This window comes from Epinephelus fuscoguttatus, linkage group LG15 (genome assembly GCF_011397635.1).
Source record: "Epinephelus fuscoguttatus linkage group LG15, E.fuscoguttatus.final_Chr_v1".
NCBI lineage: Eukaryota > Metazoa > Chordata > Actinopteri > Perciformes > Serranidae > Epinephelus > Epinephelus fuscoguttatus.
In genome coordinates this window covers 5,853,687-5,880,149 of record NC_064766.1, presented here as the reverse complement: position 1 = coordinate 5,880,149, position 26,463 = coordinate 5,853,687, and the positions used below count along the sequence as shown (strand labels likewise).

General features: G+C 43.6%; 1 protein-coding gene across 2 annotated transcripts in view; it reads left to right on the top strand.

Annotated features, from left to right (window-relative positions):
• Positions 1 to 26,463, top strand: part of chd7 (chromodomain helicase DNA binding protein 7) — a 94,112-nt gene that overhangs the window by 23,379 nt on the left and 44,270 nt on the right. For both annotated transcript variants that reach the window (XM_049598743.1, XM_049598742.1), the window contains exons 2-4: positions 494 to 2,109; positions 2,993 to 3,327; positions 12,801 to 13,282. In XM_049598743.1, coding sequence (XP_049454700.1) covers positions 615 to 2,109; positions 2,993 to 3,327; positions 12,801 to 13,282 — 2,312 coding nt within the window. In that variant the 5' untranslated portion in view covers positions 494 to 614. The remainder of the gene's footprint in view (positions 1 to 493; positions 2,110 to 2,992; positions 3,328 to 12,800; positions 13,283 to 26,463) is intronic.

The window sequence follows — 26,463 nt, the reverse complement described above, 5'->3', positions numbered from 1 at the left end:
GTGTTGTACTTCAGTGTCAACTCGTGCCATTGTGCACGCCAGTATCAATAAAGCAATGTCTTTGCTCAAACAGAATAGCAGTGGGCAAACTTGGCATGTTGCTTTATTATATATTTTGAGCCATCATATTACTGTAACAAATTCACAGCAATTATGTTATCAACCCCTTATTCACGCAAGAAGGGTTAAAGACAAGATACTCTCAAATTAATAGTACAAGGCTGCATGTTTGAAATCATTGGTGGCAGAAGTTATATAATGAACCTGTTTGTCAATATGTCTTTTTAAACAGACCTGGATAATTGCAGAAAGTTAGTCATCAAGAAGCTTTCTAACTACATTTAACACAGTCCAGCTTTCAGAACAGCACTTCATTTGAGGCACACAGCACACCTTTTGGTCTCATGCACTAATTTCATTTTTGTCTTTCTTGCTACCCTCCCTCTTCTCTCTTCGGTTCTTTATCTCCCCCTCCCTCTGTCTGTCTCTACAGGAACCTTAATTAGGACCATGGAATAGCAAGCTTCAAATTAGCAGCTAGCTGATTAGCTCCTCACTGCACAACACACCTCCCTCCATCCAGTCCCCTCCATCTGTGGGCCCCCCACCCAGCCATGGCGGACCCAGGGATGTTGAGTTTATTTGGGGACGATGCAGGGCTCTTCTCAGATGGATTAGATGGTTTAGGAGACTGCTTCCCTCAGCAGCCGACCCCTGCCCAGTCCAACCCTTTAGCCCAGCAGACTAATCCCTCTCTGAACCATGAGCACCAGGGAAACAGGGGTTACCACCAGGGGATGATCCACGGTGCGGGGCCCGGCCCAGGGCAGCCTAAATTAGGACAAATGTATGACCACAGCCCCTACACAGGCTACGATCAACCTGGCGCCCCCGGAGGACGAATGATGGCCCAGAATGGTCCCAGCCAGGGGCCACCAAACGTGAACACGGCCATGAATGGCATGGCTTCCCACTACCATAATAACCCAGCTAACTCTAGCAACCCCCACCATGGGTACCCGGGTGATGCCGGGGGAGGAGGAGGAGGAGGTGGGGGTGGAGTTTGGGGCCAGCAGCAGCCCCAGCAGCAGCAGCAGCAGCAGCAGCAGAGCAGATCAGCTTATCAACAGCCTCCGACACAACCAGGGGGTGGCCCCAACCAGATGGGAGGCTACCAGATGTCTCAAGGCAACTATGGTGGGATGCAAGGCCCGCCTACACCAAGTGCAGCTCGCATGAACCAACACTACCCTTCACAGAGCATGGCGCCCCCTCCTGCTCAGGACCCATCTCACTACCTGGGACATGTTGGAATGGGGGGCCCCCAGATGAGACACCCCCAGCCCCAGTCACAACCCCAGGGCTATACCAACATGGGCCACACACCCCGATACCCACACTCCCCTTCCCGACAGCCTCCACACCCCCACCAGCACCAACAGGGTATGGGGGGGTTTGGGGGTAGCCAGTACCCTGGTTATCAGGCCCAATATGGAGCCATGGGGCCTGGGATGGGCCAGGGTGCTAATGCCAACGTCAATGCTAACACCAGCCAGGCCATGGGACCAGGGCAGCTTGGGCAGAGGTTTAACCAGGGATCAGGCCCAGCAGCTGGGCAGCAGGGGCAGCGATACCCCCCTGGACCAGCTCACCAACCCCAGCCCCATCAGACCCACTCTGCCCCGATGCAGCAGCAGGCCGGGCAGCAGAGCCAGCCTATGCATCCCCAACACCCCCAGAATTTGCCCCAACCCCAAAACCAGCCCCAATCCCACCTTGCCCCCCCAGCTCAGGGATCTTACCCCTCCCCCTCATCGATGTCCCCCATGAGGGTTTTGGGAACCCCAACACCTCCTCCACAGCAAGGCAGACCTCCTAGCGCAGGACTAGCCGGAGCCCCAGAGGTTACAGGGTACACAGCCCTGCAGTCACCATCCAATGCTATGGCCCATCCACAGAGAACTCCCCAAATGCCCCTGTCTGCCCCACACCCCCAACACCAGCAGCCCCACAACATGCCCCCCAACGCAGGGCAAATATATCCAGGCATGGGGCCGCAGCGTGGACCACAAATGGGGCCAAATAGGCCTCAGCTCCAGCAACAGCAAGGTGAGCACAGAACAGTTGTATGTTGCTTTTTATTAGTCGTCGGTGAAGATTCTCAGTCATCCAGGTTTTTTATTTGTCACTTTATTGGCACCCATTCAATTCAATAACTTACACTATTAAAACAGAGCAAATAACAGTTGTACAAACTGAAAAATTGAGAAATATAAAGAGTTTTCTTGACATTTGCTGTTTTATACCCTGCATGCAGTGTGTACGTATGAAACAGAGCTGTTAGAGTTACTTAGGATTACACAGATGGTTTTGAACTAACGCCAATATGTCACTCCTGGTGTGATTCAGTCTTTACACTGTTTGTGCTACATATTTGTAACAGTTGAAATGAGGACAGAGTAAAAGTACATTTGTGAACATTACACATATTTGAAGAAGAAAAAGCTTTAGTTGTTTTACATGTCTCTTCCTCATAAAATACACACAATCCCTAGATATATCAGAGGTCAGATGACAGTCAGGCGATGGTGCACACTGTAGATGTTGTAGCAGCAACCCTCCAGTTGCCAAATCACAACTAGACTACAGTTCAATCAGGGGTCAGTCATGTAGTTACTAATGCGCTTAAATCCTGCACTTACACAATGGGAATTATTGAAGTAATTTATTTACTTGATATGGTCTGTGAGCCAGTAGTGTTCATTTATTTTACACATAATATCAGCCACTCTGTTTAGCTCTTTGTTTTCAAAGCCACCTAATGTGTTTGTTACTGTTTTTTTTAAACAAATGTTTTATGATGGTTTAGTAGTGAAAAAAGAAAAGGGAAGCATTGGCTCAATTTCAGTGTCTTGGTGATGGACAGGAGCTAAAACATGCTGAATCATACATCCATACAGTCAGTGATGCCTCTCCCTGTCTCTGCTCCCAGGGCCTCTTGAAGCTCCAGTCAGCCAAGGGGGAGACCAGCGTCTTCTCCAGGCCCAGCAGCAGGCCTCTCGAAGCGGGCAGCCCCTGCAGCCCGCTCCCATGGGTTTCCAGGGTCCGACCGTCAGCCAACACGGAGTTCCGGCCCCAAACCAGGGCTTGCCACCACCCACCCAGAATGCTCAGGCGCAGCACGCACACATGCCTGCCCAACCCCACCACCTGCAGAGCACGCCACCTCCCCCCAACCAAGCCTCCCACCCATGGGCACCTCCGCCTCCTGCCTCCCACCCGCTCTCCTCACCCCCTCTCACCCCACAAAAAGTGCCTCACGTACAGGTGAGTCTCCGTCAGACAGGCACTTTGATGTGGTAGCGTTGCTGTGTGTGAGTATGAGAGAGATCAAGACTCTGCATTTGTTTTCATGTGTGGGTGTATTTCATGTGAGTGTTTATTTTTCATGTGGGTGGGGGAATGTGTGTGTTTGGAGTGTAAGGGAAGTGTGCGGCGTGTGTGTGTGTGCATAAATGTGTGTGTACATGACATTTGAGAACACAGCGGTGCATTGGGCGCTGGTTCAGTGGGGTTGTGTGTTCATATCGGTGTGTGTTTTTTGCCTTTTGTGTCTTCTGCTGTCGGCCCTGTGTGTGGTTGTGTTTCCGCGTGTGTGTGTGGGGAAATGGATTTTTGCAGCTGTTTGTTTCCTGTGAGCTGCATATCCTGAGACGTGCACAACACACACACGTGTGCATACACACAGAGGCGCCACCAGCATAATCTCTCCTCCCTCTTGCTCCCACATCTCCCCCTCCTCTATGAGGAAACCTCCCTTCCTGTCTCTCCCTCCTCCCCGTCTCCTCTCTTTCCGCTCTCCCTCTCTGCCTGCCTGCCTGTCTGCCTGTCTGCCTGTCTGCATGTCTGTCTCAGTGTTTGTCTTATCCATTTCAGGGGTGTCATCTCTAAGTTAATGTTGTGTAGCCGGATGTGCAGAGAGACAGACGATTTGGAAAAGAGGGAGACTGTATGGAGGGGAAAAAAAAGCTTGGGAAAGGGGGGGGTGATTAAGAGATTGGGGGAGGGGAAGAGGAGAGAAGTGGGAAAACAGGCAAAGATCTCAAGAGAGGGAGTCCAGGATCTCTAGCAAAGGAGACAAGGAAGCGGGAGGGCTGTTGGGAAGAGGTTAGCAGTTCTCAATGGCAACCTCCATGTTTGTGTTTGTGTGAGCGTGCACTGTCGCTGTTGCCCGCGTCACATGCCCTCAGCTTCCATTAGCTTGTTTTGTTGCTCAAAGCCCCCTTTCTCCACTGACCCATTCACACACAATGGCAGCCCTGTGGCCACACACACACACACACACACACACACACACACACAGATCTAGTCCCCTTTTTTCCCTTCTATTCTTGTTCACACTACTCCTCGCTTACTACTCCCCCACCCCACCTCCGAGCCTGCGCCGCTGCGTTTTGTGGTTGACATTTCAGCCGTCACTCTTAATTCATCCAGCACTCCTGACCTAGATGCCAGGTTGACTGGTGAGCCCCGCACCGCGCTTGGGCGAGCTGCATGTGCCGCCCCGACTCTAGCTGCAGGCCCGGCAGCCCCTGTCATTACACACACACACACACACACACCGACAGTGTGGCTTGGGATAGTGTGGTCTGGAATGGGATGGCAAATGTGCCTGGGGAAATAGGATAGCCTAGCTAGAGGAGTACTTGGGGTGTGTGTGTGTGTGTGTGTGTGTGTCACAGGAAGGGAGTTCTCTGTGCCTCATGATGCACTTGTTAGAAAGAGCCACATACACACACACACACACACACACACATACACACACACACCAAGCTGGTCAGTCAGTCATAATGACTGTATGTCTGGTACTCTAAGCTCCATCTGTTCGCTAAGCATGGTTATTACACATGCACGCACACTACCCCACACGCACACACAGACACACACACGTGTGCCTTCGTCAGCAGCTCAAGGTCACAGCTCTGGCAGAGAGCTGTGCTGTGACCTTTATTCTACATCTCACACACACACACGCACACATGCACACACTGTGTTGCGTGCAGCACTTTAGTTGACATATAACATGCCTGTCTTGCCCCTCCCCCGCTCATGCATGCTGTCAGTGAGCTGCTATACCATCCAGCTCGCCGCAGCTTCGAGGAAATGCTCCTCTAATGTTTACTCGACTCTTCTTGTTTGTTCGGATTTCAACAAATGTAAAATTTTTGTTCACTGGTTGACTTGAAAGTTCTCTAAGACATTACATCAGGAATTCATGTTAGCTGTGTGCTGGAACAGAAACATATTCCATACGAATGTACCTTAACATATTTAACATATTTGTGTGACTTGTTTGCCTCGTTTCTCCTCTCAGGCTCTCTTTTTGTAAAGTTTAGCCCAGTTGTTCATCAGAACAGATATATAGAACTGTTGCTGAGATGGCCATGTCATCAGTCCTGTCAGAACAATGGATACCTAATGGTAAATGAAGTGAAAAATAACCTATGGAGAACCACGGCAGATCAGTTTGGCTGCATCCTTGTCCTGAAAAGATGACACACTTAATCATCCTTTGAGGACAGATAATACGAGCACCGGCGTGGTCACCTTGCCAAGCTAGTGCCCTGTAAGCTGATTCATCTCTGGTTTAGTGGTTGAGTGATTTTTATTTCAAACCCACCTCACCTATTTGAAGAGCTGAGACATGCAACTGCTGCTGCAGTGTCTGAACAGAGAAGGTGCTTCCCTCTGTGCACACTAGGGCTGCCACGATTAGCCGACTAATTGATGACTAATCGACTATTAAAATAATCGGTGACTATTTTAGTAGTCGACTAATTGGTTTGAGTCATTTTTCATAGAAAAGTACTATAAACGTACCCCAAAATACTCTTACTGCAGCTTCTTACGTTCAGATATTGGCAGCTTTACACACTCTCCCATGACAGTGAACTGAAACCCTCCGGCGTGAGTATGAAACAAGACATTAGATGACGTAATTTTGGAGTTTGGGCGAGACAGACCGACATTTTTCAACATTTTAACACATTTTTTGATGAAATGATTAGTCGACTAATCGAAGAAATAATCGACAGATTAGTCGACAATGAAAATAATCGTTAGTGGCAGCCCTAGTGCACACTGTGAATGATCAGATATTTTGTCATTAAGAGACTAGACATTGATTCTTGGCATCACACTTTAGTGTTATATCATGTAAGATATCTGAGCTTTCAAATGTGCATCAGCTATCTGCACAAATGAGTGGTTAATTCTCAGACTTAAGACAAGGGTGTTTAGAATTTATTTTATGAATTGATTTGAAACTCAAAGTAAAACTTGATATTAAATGGCTAATTATGTGTAGCTATAGGGGCAACTATGAAGCACTTGTCAGGCAGCAGAGAGGTAAAGAAAATGGAGAAATAGATGTCTTTAGTTTTTAAAGCCTGTAAAAACTATGCTTCAAACCTAAGTATTTATTAACATTTTAGATGTATAACCATAAATGCATATAAAGGTATTATTTTATTTAATAGTGTTAAAATTAAAGCATAAGCTCAACAGCTCTATAAGAACTATGTGGGTGCAGGACGGGATCACGGGCAATATGGTGTGCGTTTTGACTGTGTTATGCTTGCGGCCCACTGCAAGAGATTAAAAAGGCAGAGAGAAGCAGTTAGCAGCTAACTTGAAGAAAAACAGCGACCAAAAATGTCCACAATTTAGGAAAACAATTAAATCTGGGAGCCCCTTACCCTCCGAGCAGTGCACGAGATCAGCTGCCATATAACAGGATGCTAAATGATAGTTGTTGTCATGTTAATGTCATTGTTATTATTTATAAAGCACTGCCGATGCATATGTTATATGTAACATTAGAGGCCAACACTTGCTACATGTCACGCCTGTCTCACCTTTTACCTCTTTTACTTCAGTGATGCTGTGTTTAAATCACACACTGGAGCAGTATGATGCTGTCGTTGTTTGGTTCTGCGTAAAAATGCAGAGGAGGCATAAAGAAGGGACTTTGTAGTGGCCCTGAAATGCAATCTTTGTGTAAATAGGGCTATGGTGACCAAGTAGTGCAACATCAGGTTCTAATTTAAATGTTGCTAAATCCAGATTGGTACCCAGAAGTAAGAGATATCAATCTCTAATGTGTAAGAGCCGGACTGTTCTGAACTGTTAAGAACATTTTCAGTTTTATAGACTCCTGAAAGTGTTGTTTACTGCAGTTTTGTGTTCGTTGCCAGTTCAGCGTCCATCTGACTGAATGACCAAAGCTAGTGCTCCAATGTTTAGCCAAGCTTCACAAAGAACAGTAGTGATACAGCAAAATGTAATTGCTGTGCAAAAATGATTTCATGCAGGGAAGGAAGTCCATCTTACATTGCAAAGCATTTGCTGGCAGTGTAGTGATGAGTTAACTTTCAATTTATGCATGGCTACACAGAATAATCCTGTGTTTTACTTCTTTTTTTACCAAGAGAATCAGAATATATCAACCACTTCTTTTGACACATATGGTTTACTTAAATAATATGAAACCCTATTTTAGAGACCTCCGGTTTGAGGCTATTTTTAATTGACCTGAGCCTGACTCATATCTGCTTGCAGCTAACTAGCTTTTCACAGTCTGGACCATCTTTGAAGAGTAAGAAAAGACAGCCGTAGTAACATTATGTTAACAGGAACTTTTTATTTCTTTTCTGTGGCAGCGATCACAGCATGCAGCCTTTCACTAACTAGTATTCTGCAACCTGAGCTTATCTACACACTTAATGGCTGGTTAAAGTAACCTTACTACCCCTCACTGCATGAAGATTTATGTGGCTGTAGCCATGTACTGGTACTTATCTCAACACCTGGAAAGACTTTCACAACAAACCTGCAAGACTCTTTCACACACTCACAAGGCCACCTCCTTTAAAGGGGCAGGCTCGGCCAGTAACACACAAGTGCAGTGAGGCCATGGGTATGCTGACCTGGAGGTAGAAAAAAAAATTGGTTTTTCATGTATGTTCATTATTTAGTTTTTGAAATAAGCCCATTTTTATGAGCAGAGTGAAAAGGCATTTATCATTCATTCTTCAGACAGCGCAGCATGGTTTTGCACCACACGTAACGTTGCTCAGTGACATCATTACAAGCATACAACACGATGACAAGGAAGGCAGCCTTAGCTTTCTAGCTATTATGGTTTTTATTTTAGATTGATCTATAGAAATGTGCAATGAACAACTTCCTGCAGCCATTATGGGGAAATTCAGGCGTAATTACATTGAAGTACCACGTTTGCACCACATGTGCAGTAAGGTAACATAAGATAATCACGTGATGAAGACAGAAGATCTATGCCTTAGCTTTCTGCTGCAAAAAGAATGAATTCTCTGTCTATCATGGTTGTTATTTTAGATTGATTTCAACAGGATAATGCACACAACGATCAATTGCGGCCATCCGCAGTAGGTCCGTTTTTTAAGGGTTACCAAATAACGGTAGCTCAGTACACTTGTTATTTCAGAACTGACCCAATTGATATGCTACGTGTCATATAATTTAGCAGCTTATCACCTTCCTACCAGCTAACTAGCCAGCTATCTTAGTCACTGACCTGTTTTTTATTCCATCTTTTGTACTCCTTAGAGAGGTCTCTGTGTCATTGGGGTGCTTGGTGAGGTTTGAAGTGTTTCCTCTCTTGCACATCACAGTTCTATAGCATCTTTTGCATACTGGCTTTGTTATGTCAGTGGGTTTTCCATTAGCATCGGCTCTGTAAGCAAAGTAGTCCCACAGTAGACTTCAGTGGCCCATTTAGTTAACAAGCACAGGACATGGAGGTATTTTTTCTGAAGATGACATGCTGTTTTTTGTCAGTGGCAGACATGGTGAGACATTGCTTTTCTCTCTCAATTGAAGCTGAGGCTTCGGGGATGAATGCACAGCTGCATATCCCCTGATCATGACACATTTGACCAACAAGCACCACTGGGAACCAACACTGGGAAATTCTAATACCAAATTCCCTTTTTAATTAAAAAGTATTGAAAAAGTGCGTACATTTTGGTATACAGCGCAACACTATCATGTTCATTACTTGATCAAAGGTACTACAACCCCACGTTGGCAATACTCACTACAAGTAAAACTTCTGCAGTCTAAACCTCACTAAGTACAAGTATCTAAGTATTACAGCAAAATTTACTTTAAGTAGTCATTGTAGATGAAAATGTTCCCTGTAAGTGTTTTATTATTATATATGGTGTTTTTGTTGTATTTTACTGCTGTAGATATTTATGGTTTTGCTAATTTTAACTTCTTTTGTCTCGTTGAACCTACAGCAATGCATCATATTCGATAAGATCATCGTATGTTTGTAATATCACTGTCCTGTGAGAACCTATAGGGAATTTACGGTATGTTATTTTAGAGAAAATGTGGTTTTCGAGACATATATCGTATATTACGGAATAGCTTAAAAAATCTCTTATTTACAAGCCATATCGCCTAGCCATGGATGGATGGATGGATGGAGTGAGGGTAAGGGGAGAAGCTGAATGATGGGTACTGTATTTCCTTTCACTCCATCCTTTGGGAGTCTTAAGTGTTTCTGCCTGGTAGATGTAACCCCTCATCGCACTCTTCCTCAAGCTGTCCCACCCTCCTCCAGCATCCTCCTCACCCCTCCTCACTTACCTTCCTCCTCACACTCTCTCCTCCAACCTCCCCTCTGTCCTGCGAGAGATGAAACTCAACCCCCTTTATCTCCTCTGAGTCTGTTACATTAGCCCTGCAGTCATTCTGTTGGTGTGAGTGATTCATTCAGGTCTTTATGGATCTTTTTACATATATTCAGTTATTGATGATATTATTAGAACCTGTTTTGGAAGTGGATTCTAATGGTGTTTCAATGGAGAGCAGTGATGGATTTAAACCAGTACACCAGCGAGCTAAATTCACCCTACAGAACGCCAAACCTGACGCAGGACTCGTGTGTGTGTGTGTGTGTGTGTGTGTGTGTGTGTGTGTGTGTGTGTGATTCTTTGTGTATACACTGTGTGTGTCTCCTTTGTCATTCGTGTGATTGATTATCTGGGAAGCTTGGCAGGAGGACAGATTTATCTCTTGGCACTGCATTCCCCCCATCTCTCTCACTCTTTCTCTCTGCGATTGTCTCTTTATTTCCCTCTCTCTCCCTCTAGTTATCTCCCCCCTCTCCTTCTCCTCCCCCCTATTTGTGTGTCTAAATGGCTCGGTTTACGTGTGTGTCAGCAGGTGTTTGTGTGCATGTGTGCAGAGGTTTTGTGTGATGCCTGACCTTGCAGCAGTTTGGTGTGAAATGTGTGTGTGTGTGTGTGTGTGTGTGTGTTTGTGTGTACATTAGCATTCTCCTGATGGAAGTGGACTTTTCAGTGAAAGCACCCCAACTCTTTCCTCTTCCAGGTGAACACAACCAAGCTATGCTAAGTGTGTGTGTGTGTGTGTGTGTGTATGTACACACAGAGGGGAGCTGCTGCCGTGGCATTTTGCTGTAAACTTGCTGATGCTCACACACACCTCTTTGACACACACCGAAGTGCACGTGTGTTACACATGCACATGCGCACACTCTCAAAGGCATACTCGTATGACACACACACACACTCACGCATACTCCCTCGCTGCGCCTTTTTGAAGTATGGAGATAATTTATTCGTGTCATGATGCCTGATTTCCCATCTGCTACTGGGACCCTGAGCAGCTGGAGAGAGAGAAAGAGGGAGGAAGGGAGGGAGGGATGGAAGAGAGGGTGAGGGAGGAGAGGCAGCTGGAGAGGCTCCCAACAGCTGGTAACCAGTTGCCTGTCACAGAAAGCTTACTTGGGAGCAATGAGGAGAAGATGGAGGGAGAAAAGGAGAAAGGAGAGAGGATTTAGTCTGCAGGAGAGCAAAGTCTCAGCCCGTTTGTTTACAAAGGTTAGCCGGCTGGAGGAGGAGATGGGGGGGGGCTGTAGCAACAGGGAGTCAAGAAGCAAGGAGGAAGGAGAGGGAGGAGGTTGCAGCCATGTGCGCGGATGGATGGATGGATCCCCTCTCCTCCCCTCTGCTCTGTAGTCCGCCATTACTGACACATTCAACCCCCACCCTGCAGAAAATATAGCAGTATTGACTTGACAGGCTGGCACGGCTGGTGTTGACGCAGAACATCAGCAGACACATTTCCTGGCACATGTGCTCAGACTGATCCATATTTGATGTAATTTAGTTCAGAGCTAAAACTATAAATTTATCAGTTGAAAGAAAATTAAACTTTAAGTTTGGTTATTATGTCATTTTTTTTAAGCAGAATTCCAAAAATGTTCAGTTTCCAGCTTCTCCACTTCAAATACTGGTTGGTTTTCTTGGTCTTCTGTGGCAGTAAATAGAATATTTTGGGATTTTGGACTCTTGTTTGGACAAAACAAGACATCTCTGACATTTTATAGATGCAAATAACTGCCTTGTTATTTGATAATAAAATAACAGTTAATTGCAGCCCCAATTTGTAGTTTTCTTGTCATAGAACAATAATTAGTTTTTATTGATAAATTATTTTGATCATTTTAACAATCATTAAAGGCCCAGTGTGTAAGATTTAGGGGGGTTTAATGGCATCAAGTGGTGAAGATTGCAGAATGCGACCAGCTGAAACTTCTCCTGCTTAGAATTCCCTCTGTCCTCATTGTTCAGGGGCCAAATTATCTGCAGAGGTCTCTTCTTCTCTAAAACAAACAGACCAGGTGATTTAGACTGGTAACAACTCTGAAAAAGCTGTTTCACGTTTCAAATCAGTGTCTCCTCTATGTTGTTTGGCATGTCTGGGCTACTAGCCCAGTACCTGCAAATATGTGTTTATCTTTTTCTCTGCTAACTTACAATTCAGAGGTTCAAGAGTTTTTTTATCGGGAGCTGAATTATTCACAGAGGTCTCTTCCTCTCCATAACAAACGGACCAGGTGATTTAAAATGGTTAAAAACCCGAATAAAGGAGTTCCATGTTAAAAAAATCTGTGTTTTTCTGATGCTCTTGGTGTGGAGGGGCTGCAAACTGTAGCGGCTGATCTGTGTATCTATCTAGAGCCAGTGTTTGGTACTGTAGAAACGTGATGGTGTAAAATGGCATTTCCATGGATGAGGACGTGCTGTCTGTATAGACATAAACAGCTCATTCTAACGTAACAAATATATTCACTTAAATTATAAAAAATTCAAAAAATTATACACTTAAAAAATAATTTATGTTTTATTTCTGCCAATATATACTCCTAAATTGTACACCCTGGACTATTTAGTCGATGAAAAGTCATAAAATGGTAAAATCCCAATCACAACTTCCCGCAGCCCAGTGTGAAACTAAACCACATTTTGTCTGGCCAGTCCTCACATTCGAGAAGCTGGTTGTTGGATGCTGTTGTTTGACATTTATATTAAAAAGCTAACTAAATATACCTAATTTCTTCTAAACACTGTGGTAGCACTAGAAATACAGAAAACAGCCAGTTTACTCTCATGCTTTCTGCACTGCAGCTTAACCAGCACTGACCACATCTGGCGAGTGGGCATACACACTGGTTTCCAGCTTTTGTTCACAAATGTTGTGAGAAGTTTTTCTGCTGAGGCCATGTGACTACTGCTGTGTGTATTTGTGGGGAAGATGACTGAACTTGGTTTATTTGAATTTTACTGTGTTGTTTTTTTCTATAAAAGAATCTTATGTATTTAAGCATAAAGTTGCTGAAAAACGCAAATTAACTGATAACTTTCTCCCCCACCCCCCAGCATTCCCCCACCGACCCGTCAGGCGATGCCTCAATGATGGTTCCTGACAGGCCGCCAGTTGGCGCCGGTGCCCCCGGCCAGCCTATCAGCACAGAGCAGCCCAGCGACCAGGAGACCAAGCCAAAAAAGAAAAGGAAGAAGAAAGCTAAAGTAGTGGATGGAGAGGAAGAAGAGGGAGGGAAGAAGGCAGCAAGAGAAGGAGCTGGAGGAGAGGAAACCATGAAGTCAGAATTTCCCGGAACAGGAAGTGATGCGGGTGAACAGGTTACTGGCACAGGAAATGTAGAAGGAAGTTCACCAGTGGTGGAGGAGAAGAAAAAGCGAAAAAAGAAACCAAAGGAGAAGGCAGAGGGCAAGGAGGGCAAGGAGCCCAAGACCCCGAAGACGCCCAAAACACCCAAGACCCCCAAAGAGCCCAAGGAGCCCAGGGAGAAGAAACCCAAGAGCTCCACACCCAAGAACAAGACCCCTAAGAAAACCAGGTAGGAACAGCATTACATTAGTCACTGAGTGTGCATGTGTGTGTGCATGCGTGCGTGTAAGCTGCCAGGGAAACGTCCTAAAGTAGTTCATGATTAGCACCATTAACTACTAGGTTGAAGTGTGATGCTTTCCAATAAAAACTTACTATATGAAACAGGAATTGGTCAAACAAGAGGCCCACAACCTGTCCATACCAGCAGATGCAAATACACTATGGGTCAAAGAACACTTCCATTTTTCCAGTTTTTGTTGTTCCTCTGAAATAAAAGCATAGAGCAAATAAACAATGGGAGATGAAAAGATAAATCATGGAAACATTTTGTGAAACATGATTTATTCAATTTTTTTTACTAAGGAAAGTAGCCACCATTTGCAGATAGGTAACAGCTGAACACAATTCTTTCTACAAAAGATCAAATAGTGTTTGAAAAGTTCTTCCCAACACTGTTGCAAAGGTTTCCCATTGCACTTGTAGATTGCTTTGCTTCCCCCCTTCTGTCCAGTTCAACCCCTAACAACAAATTGTGGTTTAACCATGGAGACAGTGATCCATGATTTTTAGACTGCTGTCTTGTTCTTTTCTTCTGAGGTAGTTCTGACAAAGCGTGGACGTATGTTTTGGTTCATTATGTTGCTGTAGGATGAACCACTGACCAACCAGCCGTAGACCAGAGGGTACTGCATAACTCAGCCATATGCTGTGGTAGCCCATTTAGTTCAGGTTTGGAAAGTGTGGCTCTACAGAAATGTTGTGGACACCATCATGTTTTGTCATGCAATGTGATTAGGTAGTCTTGGCAAGCCTCTCCGACACATCTACTAGAGTTTGTGTGTCCCAGCGTGACCAACATTGGGCAGGATCTGGTTGACGTTGGCAAACATTAGAGAATACCGGCGTTGCATCTCCTCGTCCATGTCCCAAAATGGTTGGACCAAAACATATTCACCCTAAAGCTCCCTTGTTTGGTGGACTTATTGGCCACCTCCTTTCTTGTGCTCCTATTGTGTGAGCAGCAGTAAGTTTAGAATAACTTACTCACTCACTAACTCACTGATTTCATCAAATTCCTCCATCAAAATGCGAAAGGATACAGAGAAGCAAAAATATAGATACAAAACAAACAGCTGTCAGAAGTATGTGTATATACATATATTTGTATATACACTCTGATTAGGATGGTATAATTTGCCTTAACAAGCCGGCCGGACGAAAGGGTCTGGTGGCCATGGAGAAACCTTTGCAATTGAAAACATTGCGTGGCTCTAAGATTTGTGTTGAGTGACACTCATCAAAAGTGCCCACTGGTGGTGCTTCATGGCCCTGTCTTATTCCACCCTCTTAGCAGAGTTTTTTTTTTTTTGTTTGTTTTTTTGGTTTTTTTTTACTGCCAACTGCCTTCCAAATCTGCAGCTAGACGTTTTCTCCTCATAGTTGAAACTGAGCCGTCCCTAATTCGACCAGCGTTAAGCTGTCGTCCTGTGAGCAGCTGTTTACTCTCAGAAAGTTGTCCTCTGATCCCGTTGAGGCTTTAGGTCTGTCAGACCTCTTCTAGTCAGAGTCTCCTACATTTTCCAAGTCCCTCTGGATGGTGTGGAAAACTACTCCTGACACCTGGGCCTTTTTTTAAGAAGAAGTTTAAGAAGACCTACACTTTTCAGGGTGTGAAAGGTCTGTCTTTCTTTTGTTAATTATGTTTTTTGCCATTGTAATAGCAATATGCCACTTCCTGCAGTGCATTATTGTCCAAATTATGCTTCAGAGGGTGTAGTTAACACAGTCTGCTCCAACACTACTTTTATACAGAGAGGGGTTGTGGGTAATTGACAAATGTTGGGACACCTGTAAGAGTTGTATGCATCAACTTTGAAAAATTAATTTACTTCATCACTGCAAAACAGTTGTAAGTTGTTAACCCATTACTTGTAACCTCAAATTGGACTTTATATGACTCTGAAATTGCCATTATTTTTCAGTTTTTTTGTAACCTTAACTTTTTTAGCCTCTGGTAGTTTATCTCTGTACCATTTCAGGTTATTTACTTGACTTTAATGTTAGAATTAATGTTTTGTTGACACTGAATTTCCCTTACTCTGAATACTCAGAAGAAATTGTACACATTACTATGTGGTGCAGTCTATTCACTGAAGGACTTCTAGAGGAGGCTGCATATACATAAACACATGCACGTACACAAAGAGACACACACACACACTATAGCCATCACTCATGTGACCAACCAGGGGGAACTGAAGGGGTCACAACCTCTGAGCTGTGAAACACCCGACTGCCACAGAGTGTGTGTGTGTGTGTGAGAGAGACTTTGTGATCACACGGCCAAGTGAAGCGTGGAGTATGGACTGCTAGACAGACAGACAGATCTGAGGATCAATCACATTTTCTTTTGTAGATACTGATCAACAGGGTTAACCCTAGTATCGAATCAGTTTTGCTGTTCAGTCTTATTCAGTCAGCACTTTGTCTGTAACCCACTGGAAATGCCATTTTTTTAAAGAACAGAAAACATAATTATACATAATAAATCACTCAAACATGACATGTGCAGCTTTTTTCATTATAAAAGAGAGAAAGTTTTGTTTTTCATTATGTAGTTTTGTTCATCTTTGCTGCTTAGTATCTTTTGATGTATTTGTATCGAACTGTCACAGTACGGAGGTTCAGTGCATGCAGCCACATGCAGAATGCACATAATGTAGATTGATGTGTGTGATGTGGACTCTAGGTTAACAAGCACAAGTTTAGCCATTTAGTGTTGCAACACATGCTAATGTTAGCACTCAGGCAGATCATAATGCGAGTCAGTCATACTCTGGCGTGCGCAAATGAAACAAAGAAACTGGAGGACCCACCTGCGGGTTCCTGGTCAAAAAAAGAGAGTTGTGTTTAATACCAGGATGTGTGTCGGCGTTGCTCCACCATTGTAGGGTCTGTGACTGGAAACTGCTAACTCACATTCAGCGGCATCACCCAGATATGCTAATCAGCGGGGTGATAACAGTGTTTCCCCTAGTATTTTTTTCAGCAGCAGTGCTGAAAAATGTTTTATTTTGCGCCACCAGAAAAAATGTATTGTGTCCGCTGACATGAGAAGGGCTTTAGACACATATTTGTTCACAGTTGTGGATGTCAAATTATGTTTGATAAAATGCTTCCCAAATCCCATTTGCTGTTATTATCACTCCTGCACGTGGGGACAGATGTAACTTTTGAGATCTTGAGTTTTTTAAATCAATGTTGTGACTCTAACACTGTAAAAACAATTGATAGCTGTTAACAAGTAGAATATAGATACAAGATGCCTACATAACAATTGCATCCAAAAAGTTCAAAAGGCTTTTTGAGTAACGACATCAAAACCAGAAATTGTTCACATCTCTCCAGGTCTGCGCCCAATCAACCCCATGTTTCCAGTCACATAGATAAAACCACTCAAACTCAAAACAGCACATGAGCAAGCAAGAGCATTGCCTGGCTTTGACACTTGCACTATCCTATGTTCAAAATAAATGAAAATATATACTTATGCATTTGTGTATTTTTCCATTGTACCAAACTCATACCAAGCCAGGACTACTGTGTACTGTTCGATCCCTGCTGCTACAGGCTCATTGCTGCAGTGTTGTTGCACACATCTTTACAACCCGGAGATGACCTGTGTGTTCTGCACTGTGACATGTAATTCCCAATTTTCTGTGTTAGTTTCTGTAGATGGCACTAAGGAGGCATTAAGTGAGACTGTAACTTTTACTAAACAGCAGCCAAGTGGGCAACAGTGATGATGTGTTTGTAATAGTTTTTGGACAACAATGGAGCCCAGTGGCACAGAGGAATAAGACGTATCAGGCTTTGGATTCACATTGTTGGTTTTTGTCTTTTTATGGGATTTGTTGATGACAAGAAAAATACAGATTGCTAGCTTTATCCTGTCAGATTTTGGCTGCGCAACATCCTCTCCTCCATTTTTGCTTATTTTCCATACCAAGCATGTGACCGTGCAAAGAGTGTGATCAGTTGAATTTAAACTTCCTGGGCAGGATATAGATTAGCTAGATCAAATTTCTGGTACTTATCAGTGTGTGTCGATATCAGCTTTGGTTCACTTTGTTTACACAGGTCTTATCACGGCCTTTTCTCACTCTTCCTCTCTGGCTTTATCATGTCTTTCTTCTCACTTTTTGGGCAACATTTATCCCAGTCCTTCTCTTTTATTACAGTCTGTGATCTCTCTTGACATGGATGCTCTCTGTCAGATCAGAGTGAGGGATAGAAAGAGGCAAAGAGAGTTGAAAGTGTTTGTGTATGAGAGAGTCAGATGTGGTTTCATTGAGAAGGTGGAAACTTGATCGGACTGAGGAATGTGTCAGGCAGCCCCCATCTCTCTCCCTCTCTCCGTGTCCCAGCCTTCAGTCTCTCTCCCCTCCCTCTCTCTTTCCTCTCGGCCCCTTTTATCCCAAGGATGAGGGAGGGCCAAAGCAGCAGGCAGGGGTCAGCGCTGGGGGAGGTGTGTGTGTTTGCGTATGCATGCATCGCCCACTGGAAAAGAGTCAGAGGCGGGGAATAGGGGGAGTGTGTGTGCAGCAGTGAGGGGACAGGCGTGTTATGTGTGTGTGCATGCATGTGTTGGGGGAGGGGTTGCTGGTAATCTTTGTGGCAGAAAATGGCGTCTAATTATAATGAAGGCCATGCCGCTGACCACTCCACAGCCACAACTATGAGTGTGTGTGTGTGTGTGTGTGTGTGTGTTTTGTGTGTGTGTGTGCATGCGCATGTGTGAGGGCAGAGGAAATGTGGGGGTGGGGGAGTCCATTCTCAGCCCCTCATGTGAGTGTGTTAGTAAACTAGCTCTTATCTGTTGTCAGGCTTTCCTCCATCTTGAGTGGCGGCCTGGAGCTCCCAGGTTAATTTAGCATAATAATGGCTGCCGGCCATTCACTGCTACTCTAAAATGGTGGACTGCTGCAATCACCCAACTATCTTCTCTTTTATTCTTTCTTCTCCTTTCTCCTCCCTCCAATCCCACCTCTTCCTGCTGGAGAGGAGCGTATCCTTTCATCTTTTCCTCACCACCGCCCTCCCCATCCTCCCTCTTCCTTTCTGTCTGTCTGTCTTTCTCAATTATGCCAAGGGCTGAGAATTGTGGTGTTTTTTTTCTTCTGATGTACCATGTTGTCTTTTGCCCATATGCACATAAAGTTTCCATATTTTTCAATAAAGTTTAGCTTGAAGTTCAAACTCTTTAGTCATGGTTCACCCCTCATAGGAAAGTCAGGCCGTACGTCTGTAGGTCTGTAACTGTAAGTTTTTGGTTTTAGTGACATATGATTTCAAGGCTTTAAAAATGTTTTATGCAGCTAGCTGTTGCCTTGATTCTGGGTCATTTTCCTTCAGAAGAATTGTTCCTGTTTACCCTTTCTGACTTATTACAACCCCAACGCAAAAAGTTTAGGGGCTGTGTGGAGCATAAATAAAAACAGAAGCAATGACTCGCAAATCCTTTTCAGCATACAGTGGGGGGAAGAAAGTATTCATCAGGTCAATTTTTGTCCTTTACACACGTTTCCTATGCAGCTATCCACATGCAATGTAGACCAGACATTAGTATTAAGTTAATAAAACTACACAGATAAAGTATTTGTAACATTTCATGCAAAATAAATAACTAAATATATATGTATTTAATACCAGGAGAAGCCTGTGTTTGCTATGCCAGCTTCAGGGTGCTCCCTATATGAAGAAACTGATCTCTCACAGTGTTCAGAAGGTGCTTTGGCCCATTCTTCCACACAGTCTTTAAATCTTAAAGATTTGAGGGTTGCCCATTTGTGAATCTTCAGAAAGAAATTTAATTTTCAAAACTTCAGCATTTAGTGTCCTCAGTTCCCAAACACTTACTGAGTGCTGTTGAAAGAAAAGGTGATGTAACACAGCAGTTATCAGTTTGAACATAAGATATCTTGTCTTTGGATTGTAATCAATTAAACATAGGTCAAAAAGAATTTACACATCTTTGTATTCTGTTTTTATTTATGTTTTACACAACGTCCCAACTTTTTTGGCATCTGAGGTGCAGAATACATGCTTGACTTTAAATGTGTTAAAGCTCTAAAAGGAACTTCTCACTTGTGCAGAGAAAATCCTCTTCAGGGGCCATTAGCACATATGTTCCATTGCATTTTTGGGGGATTTGTGTGAGATTTCCACCAGTGGGTGGAGAATTAAGCCCCATAGCTCCACTATTTCATGTGGCCCATACCGTGCTATGATGGATTTTTTTTTTCTGCTCAGCATATTTGCATTTATGTATGAACACTACAGGGCAGATTGAAGCTTTTACTGGATTGTTGTAACCAGGGTGTTGGGCTGTTACTGTTAACCATCTGAGCACAGGCTGTTCTTCAGGTTTCACTTCCTTTTATTTACAAGTTTGTGGCATTGTTACTTAGAGTCATGTCATATTGGCTAGGCACTTTCAGAATAAGTTATTGTACCATCAAGTCGAAAGTTGGTGTTGGCATTGATATTGACAGTTGAGGCAAAATATGAAGTTAGAATGTATATTTTTATGATTTCTTCTAATCTGATTTATGGATTCATGTTTGTAATCGACACTGGGAGATACTGCTATCACAAGAGATTATGTTTCATTGATTCCAGCACAGATACACTGTAAGTTTTCATGGGTTCAAAGGCTGAAATGGGCTGTGTGCCACATTTCAGAGCATATTTATAGCCCCTTTTATAATGCCTCTTCAAGATGGGAATTTCACTGTTACAAGGCCTAATAGTTCTGTATAAAAGGTACATTCGCAGAATGGGTGGGCAGAGTTGTCTCACCTTTAAGCTAGCAGTGGAGGTAGTAACAGTGCTGAAGTGATGTCTTTATAAATGGGGACATATGGCACGATGGGATCACGGGTGGCCCAGGGGTGATGTTTTGACTGTGTTATGTCTTTAGAAAGTATTTAGAAAGTAGCTGTTAGCAAATAGCAGCTAACTCAAAGAAAAAGGACAGCCACCAAAAATGTCCACAAATTGGAAAAACAAGGAGGTCTGGGAGCTCCTTGCCCTCAGAGCAGAGGATAAGATCAGCTGCTATGTAGATGGTAAATGATTGTTATTGCTATGTTATGCCATTGTTATTGGTTAGTAAGTGCTGCTAATGTGTGTTTGTTGCACTAGAAGCCAGTGCTGTTGTGTTACATGTCATGCCAGTCACACCTCTTTTGCTTCCAGCGTGCCGACATGCAGTCTAACATCACTCACTGGAGCGACATGTTATCGCTGTTGTTTACTACTGTGTAAAAATGAAAAGGTGGCATAATGAAGGGACTTCGCAGTGGCCCTGTACCGTGATCTCTCTGTATAAAGGGATAACTGTATGTTCAAACCAGAAGCTTTCAAAGAGGCAAAGTCTCTTGCGGACGCCCAAGAAGCGTGATTGTCAAAAATATTTGTGGCAGCTTTGGTTGAATGTTCAATCGTGCTTGTCAATTTAAAGGAGCCGCAAAGCGGACTACTGGCTTGAAAGCAGAGTAGTTGCTGCTTGCTGTTGTCCAGTCAAAAAGCTCATAATTGGACTCCAGAAAGTTCTGTTTGGTCAATGAAAACAGAAATAGCAAGGAAGACTTGCAGGAGCTCATTACCATAAAGTAAAACGAGTTTTAACTCCCCTCCGGACCTGCTTTGGTTGCCCAAAGGTGGGGACTGGATAGTGGGTGCTGTTACTCAGTGACAATAACCTTACTGTCACTGTTGGTCTGGAAAGGCGTTATCAGTGGTAACCACCAAATGCAGTACAGGGGCAATAAGCTAGCCAGTGGGATGCAGACACAGGGACTTCTGTGCATGTGCAGCCAGACTACCTACAACAGAAGCTGGGATTACAACACAACACTGAGGAAGCGCAAATTCATTCTCTGCCCAGGATGTCATTACTCCAATATATCTTTACATATTAATGCTCTAAATGTCGCATACAGCACCTTTTTAAAATATGTGTTATCGTGTATGGCAACAATAGTTTGTACAGGCAAACTTGATAATAATAAAGAGACAGTAAATGGAAGCCTCAGATGCATTCAGCACTATTAGTTTCAGCTGTCTAGGAAGGTGCGTGTGCGTGCGTGCGTGCGTGCGTGCGTGCGTGTGTGTGTGTGTCTGTTACAGAGAATCATGTGGTTTACTAGTCCAGTCAGCTCACTCCTCTCCTTTGACCTTGCTTTCTCTCTCCATCCCTCTTTTCCTTTGCTCTCTCACTTGTGCTCTCCCTCTCTCTCTCTGTCTACCTCTCTCAGAGGAAGTACATCTATAAATAACCTAGCTCTCAGCTGCCACACCCTTCCCTCAGTGTGTGTGTGTGTGTAGGGGTGATTTGTTTGCAGTACACACAAACAAGTCAGACATGCATGCAGGCACCTTGCTTTGTGCGTGTCTGCAGACGTGTGTGCAAATACAGCACTTTTTGAACACAGAAGTGTGTGTGTTTGCCTTCTGGCCACTGGTGTGGGTTTTTGTTGCCATGGGTCGAGTGTGTGCACTGGGGTTCATTGGTATGACTCATCACGGCAGCAGGTGTCCTTTACACTCCACCCTTCCCCGTTTTTTTGTGTGTGTGTGTGTGTGTCTTCCTCTTCAACTCTTGTCCTCTCTCTCCCCATATTTTATCCCCCTGCTCTGCTTCCTGTCTTTCCTTTATCCACCCTCCCCCGATCTGAAAGAGCAGCATCTCAACACCCCCCCATCCCCCCCACCCCACACACACACACACACACACACACACACACTCTTACACACAGTGCACCGCAGCTGGTCACCATGTGTGAGTGCCAGGTTATAGTAGTGTGTTCCATTTGCACTGGGAAGTCGGAATTTCAGAGTTCAACTTGATTTCAACTGGAACGTCCCCTGAAGTCGGATTTCCGACTTGAAAAGTCAGAGGAACTGACCTCAATATCCAAGATGACTACTCCGCACATCAGCAGTAGAGAAAGCTGTAGTGATATACTGTTTATTAGGCTTATTTGTGTCTCATTAAAATAGTCATACACACAGTTCAGTCCAACCTCTGACATCGTCACCTTTTAAGTTGAAATGGCGAACTTGCTGGCAAAGGTTATTTTTTTTACACATTCAGCATGGAGCAACATTATCTTTCACCGTTAGTCCTGTTTGGCCACTTGATGAATGCAAGTCCAGTATATACTGAGGGAAATATCTGGCTTTGCTAAATGCTCCACTATATTTGCTAGATAGTCTGCTAAACATATAGACGAAGTTACTGCACAGTGAGCTGAATCTCTCTACAAAGCCCCTTTGCCACTGGACAATAAGCCCACTAAAACACTAACATCTGGCTTTTTTCTTTAGTGGGAGAGGTTACAATTGGCATTCACTCCCGGGACAAATTACTCTGCAGTAGTTATGTTATTCGTTGGCTCTATCTCCAATCAGCTCTGATAAGCAGTGATGGAAACATGACACCAAAGTGGATGTGCTAATTTGATGCCCCGATGCCACAAATTCCATCTATCTCTGCCCAAACAGTGCTCAAACACCATTCTAAATTGGTTCTTACTAAGACATTTAAAAAAGAAGTAACTACCAAAACATATTCACTAGCCTCCACAGTTTAACTGTCTACTAACCTGTTGTCTGATGTGTGTGAACATCTAAGTTTACACACCAGTGTAAAAAAAACAAAAACATAAATAAATAAAAATAAAAAAAAGAACGGCACCATCAAAGGCATACTTGGTTACATGGCTCTGGTCTGCCGGCAGTTAAAAAGGAGTTAATCGACCTTTTTTTTGGCGAAAAAGGGTATAAAGCTGAGTACGGCCGAGAGGAGCTTCATAATTAAAGTGATAATTCTCTATAGGTTCATCACTGCGTGCGGCACCTCCCACATTAACGCATTGTCACACTGTCATTTGGTACATGTTATTAAGAAATAAGTAATACCTTGCTCTAATTACTCATCCACTCTAGACTAGTGTCAGGCGTAGTTTCAAGGCGTACAGTGATAACAATACACTTTAATTTATTATTCCAAGAACTAACACAGCAGAAAAGTAACCCCACTAAACTTCTTGCCCAGCCATACATTCAGCATGTTCCAAAATACTCATTTTTTCCCCCCAAAAATTTGGAAGTATTTGCTGCCTCTGTCATAATGAGTAGAATAGTATGATACCACTACGCAGAAGCAGTGTTTTGACAGTATTTTGATGAGGTGCAGTGAACTTGTTAGGAGTTTATTGTGGCACAAGTTGATTTATTCAAACAGCTAAAGCATTTTGGGACAACTTAATTTGACAAAAATAATACTAATAAAGTAAATGAGATGAGAGTTGTATAGTTGAAGCAGTAGACGAAGAGGGCTGAAGAGATGGACAGAGCAGGAAGAGTTGCGGAGGTGATGAAGGGCTCTAGGAGAGAAGTGAGGCCATGAAGACACTAGGAGGAAGAGAGGGGAGAAGGCAGCCAAGTGGAGAAGTGTGTGTGCGTGCATGTGTTCGTGTATGTGTGTGGCCAGATGGCTCCAGCGTGTGGCGACCAGCCAGAGGAACAGGTGCAGGTCACATGACCAGCCGTTACCACGGAGATGGTGATTGCTTTTGGCGTGAGGATGAAAGGAGAAGGGCCCCAGGGACAGAGGGGGCGAGAGACAGGGAGAGAGAGAGAGAGAGCGAGAGAGAGAGAGGGGAGGAAGGAGAGAGAGGCACAGAGTAGGAGAGAGGGTGAGCGACTTAGGCACAGAGTAGGATAGAGAGATCCAGGCATACAGTACTGCAGAGGGCAACATGGGCGCAGAGGCAACACACAGGCTCAGACTATGAAAGACACAGCACACACACTCTTGTACATTCTGTGCCTTGTATTTTATAGTACGTTAGAGGAGCAAATCATCATGTCCTCATGACCTAAATGTATAACTGTATGTTGGTAAAACTGCAGTGTTTTAACTAAAGAGTACAGTTGGGTTGATACAGTGTGTTCCATTATGGATCCGGTTCCAGGTTTGCAGTATACTGGATTTGCAAAGCTCCAATGCTAACAAATCTGTTATGAAACCTTTTATCTCTTCTCGCTTTTTTGTCCTTAGCAAAGGCCAGTGCAGAAGATAGTCAGGTGGCAGGCTTCTCCTTTTATTTTTGTACAGTGATGACCAGCATTTTGGCCTGTTCAAGTGACAAACCTCCTCATCAAATTACAACTGTAGCTAATCAGTGTTAATTCCACAAGTAACTCATAGGGAATCAAAGGCCGATTTGAAACTTAAATGTTGTCTTGTTAATGTGCTCCTCCTGTAAGCCAGCATGTGATTGACTAAAAATTGTTTGAAGAAAAATGAACATTCCTATGTAACCCCACTCTCACTGCTGAATGACAATGCACAACCTGGGGCTTTCCATAACTTCAGCTAAGGATTTGGTTCAGGGTTTTTTCATGTTTTCAATGTTATAACAAATATAAAAGTTTCAGGCTACATCCACATTAATATCTTTTCGTGTTTCAGATGCATAGCTATTGCTACATTTATGGCGAGCGTCCACACTACTCAAGCGTTTTGGAACCGTACCTTAAAAAACACTGCTGACCATGTTTTAGTTTGAAAACTCTGATGCTGCGTTTTAGGATGCATTCACACTGGTGCTTTTTGGTTCGCTTTAAACGAACCCTGGTTCCAAGGATAGTTTGGTTCATTTGCAGTGGTCTGAACGCTCATTCAAACTCTGGTGCAGACCAAACAAGCGAACCCTGGTGCAGATTACTTGCAGTGGGAAATGCAAACGGACTATCCAGCAGATCAAAGACAGGAAGTGAACCAAAGAGAGGAAGTGAAGTAGAGTGCAGTGCATTTTGGGTAGAAACAAAACATAGCCAACAGCGGGAACCAGGTGAAGCAGATGTAAAAAAAAAAACAAAAAAAAAACAGAAGAAGTTGGAAAATGTCTCGTGGGCAAATGTGGAGTAATGAGGAGGTACATGCGCTTATAAATACATGGTAAGAGGACTATATATCGCAGTTGATTGTGGCTACCCACAATGTATTTCCATTTTCGGTCCCGGCCAATTGATGAGCCCGGTTTGCTTCTTCCTCATGGTTTTGTTCTTACCGATCAGTGGTTGTTTCGGGCAATACAGCCCCCAAACAAGCAGCTGTTGTAACTGCGTGAGGTTTATGCAGGTGGTTTAGTCCACTTTAAAAAGTGCAGTGTGAAAGTGAACCAAACCAAATGAAGGTGTGAAATTTTTTTTGCATTCCCTGCCCAATCGAACCGAGTGTCTTGGACGAAGCTGGTGTTAATGCGCCCTTAGTCCGGAAGGGTGGAAACAGATGATGACGAAGACACCCACGTTCCCTTCAGGACTGGTTCACGTCATATAAAGCCAATACTTTATAGCCAGGTCTAATTCCTCCAGCAACGGATAATGCTCCCGTAATGCTCCCATATTTGCTTAGCAACGACTGAATCTTTTTACTATAGCCTTGACCACCTTATATTTGTGTTACTTTCAGTTACAGTTCCACCTTGTCCTCTGGTCTTACTATGCACCATCCACCACCCTCTCTCAATAAAGGATTTTTTACACACAATCACAGTTCTTCTGATGCCTTTCAGATTGCTAGCCCATACCATGGACATCTACATTACATATGCTGGACAGTCATTGTTTGTTATCCTTACAAAACTACTTCTTATATCCTTGGAGAGCATCTGATTTTTTTACAATCACCAACACCTAGTTTCTTGACCCAGGGCAGCACTCCCTATTTGAGATTTAAATTTTATCAACTCATTAGTTGTGAATTCATATTAGTTCAGTATTTGGAGAAAGAAGCAGCCAAAAATAAGGCGTATAAAAGTTAGCAGGCTACACTTTTCTTATTGTGGTATATGTTGTATCAACATTTCATCCTACTACTCTTCTCATTTTCAGATTGTAATTACGGGTTGAGTTACTTGAAAATGCTGAAAGCTAAACCTAAATAGATTTTATAAGTGGATTTGAAAGGATCCAGATTCCATAAGTAGATTCTATCCTGGATTTGAATGCAAATAAATGTCCTAACCCTAATTATGGCTTTGGTATACAACTGTGTGTTGGTATTAGAAAACCAGTATTTTGTAAGTTGCCTTTGCAGCATTATGTCTG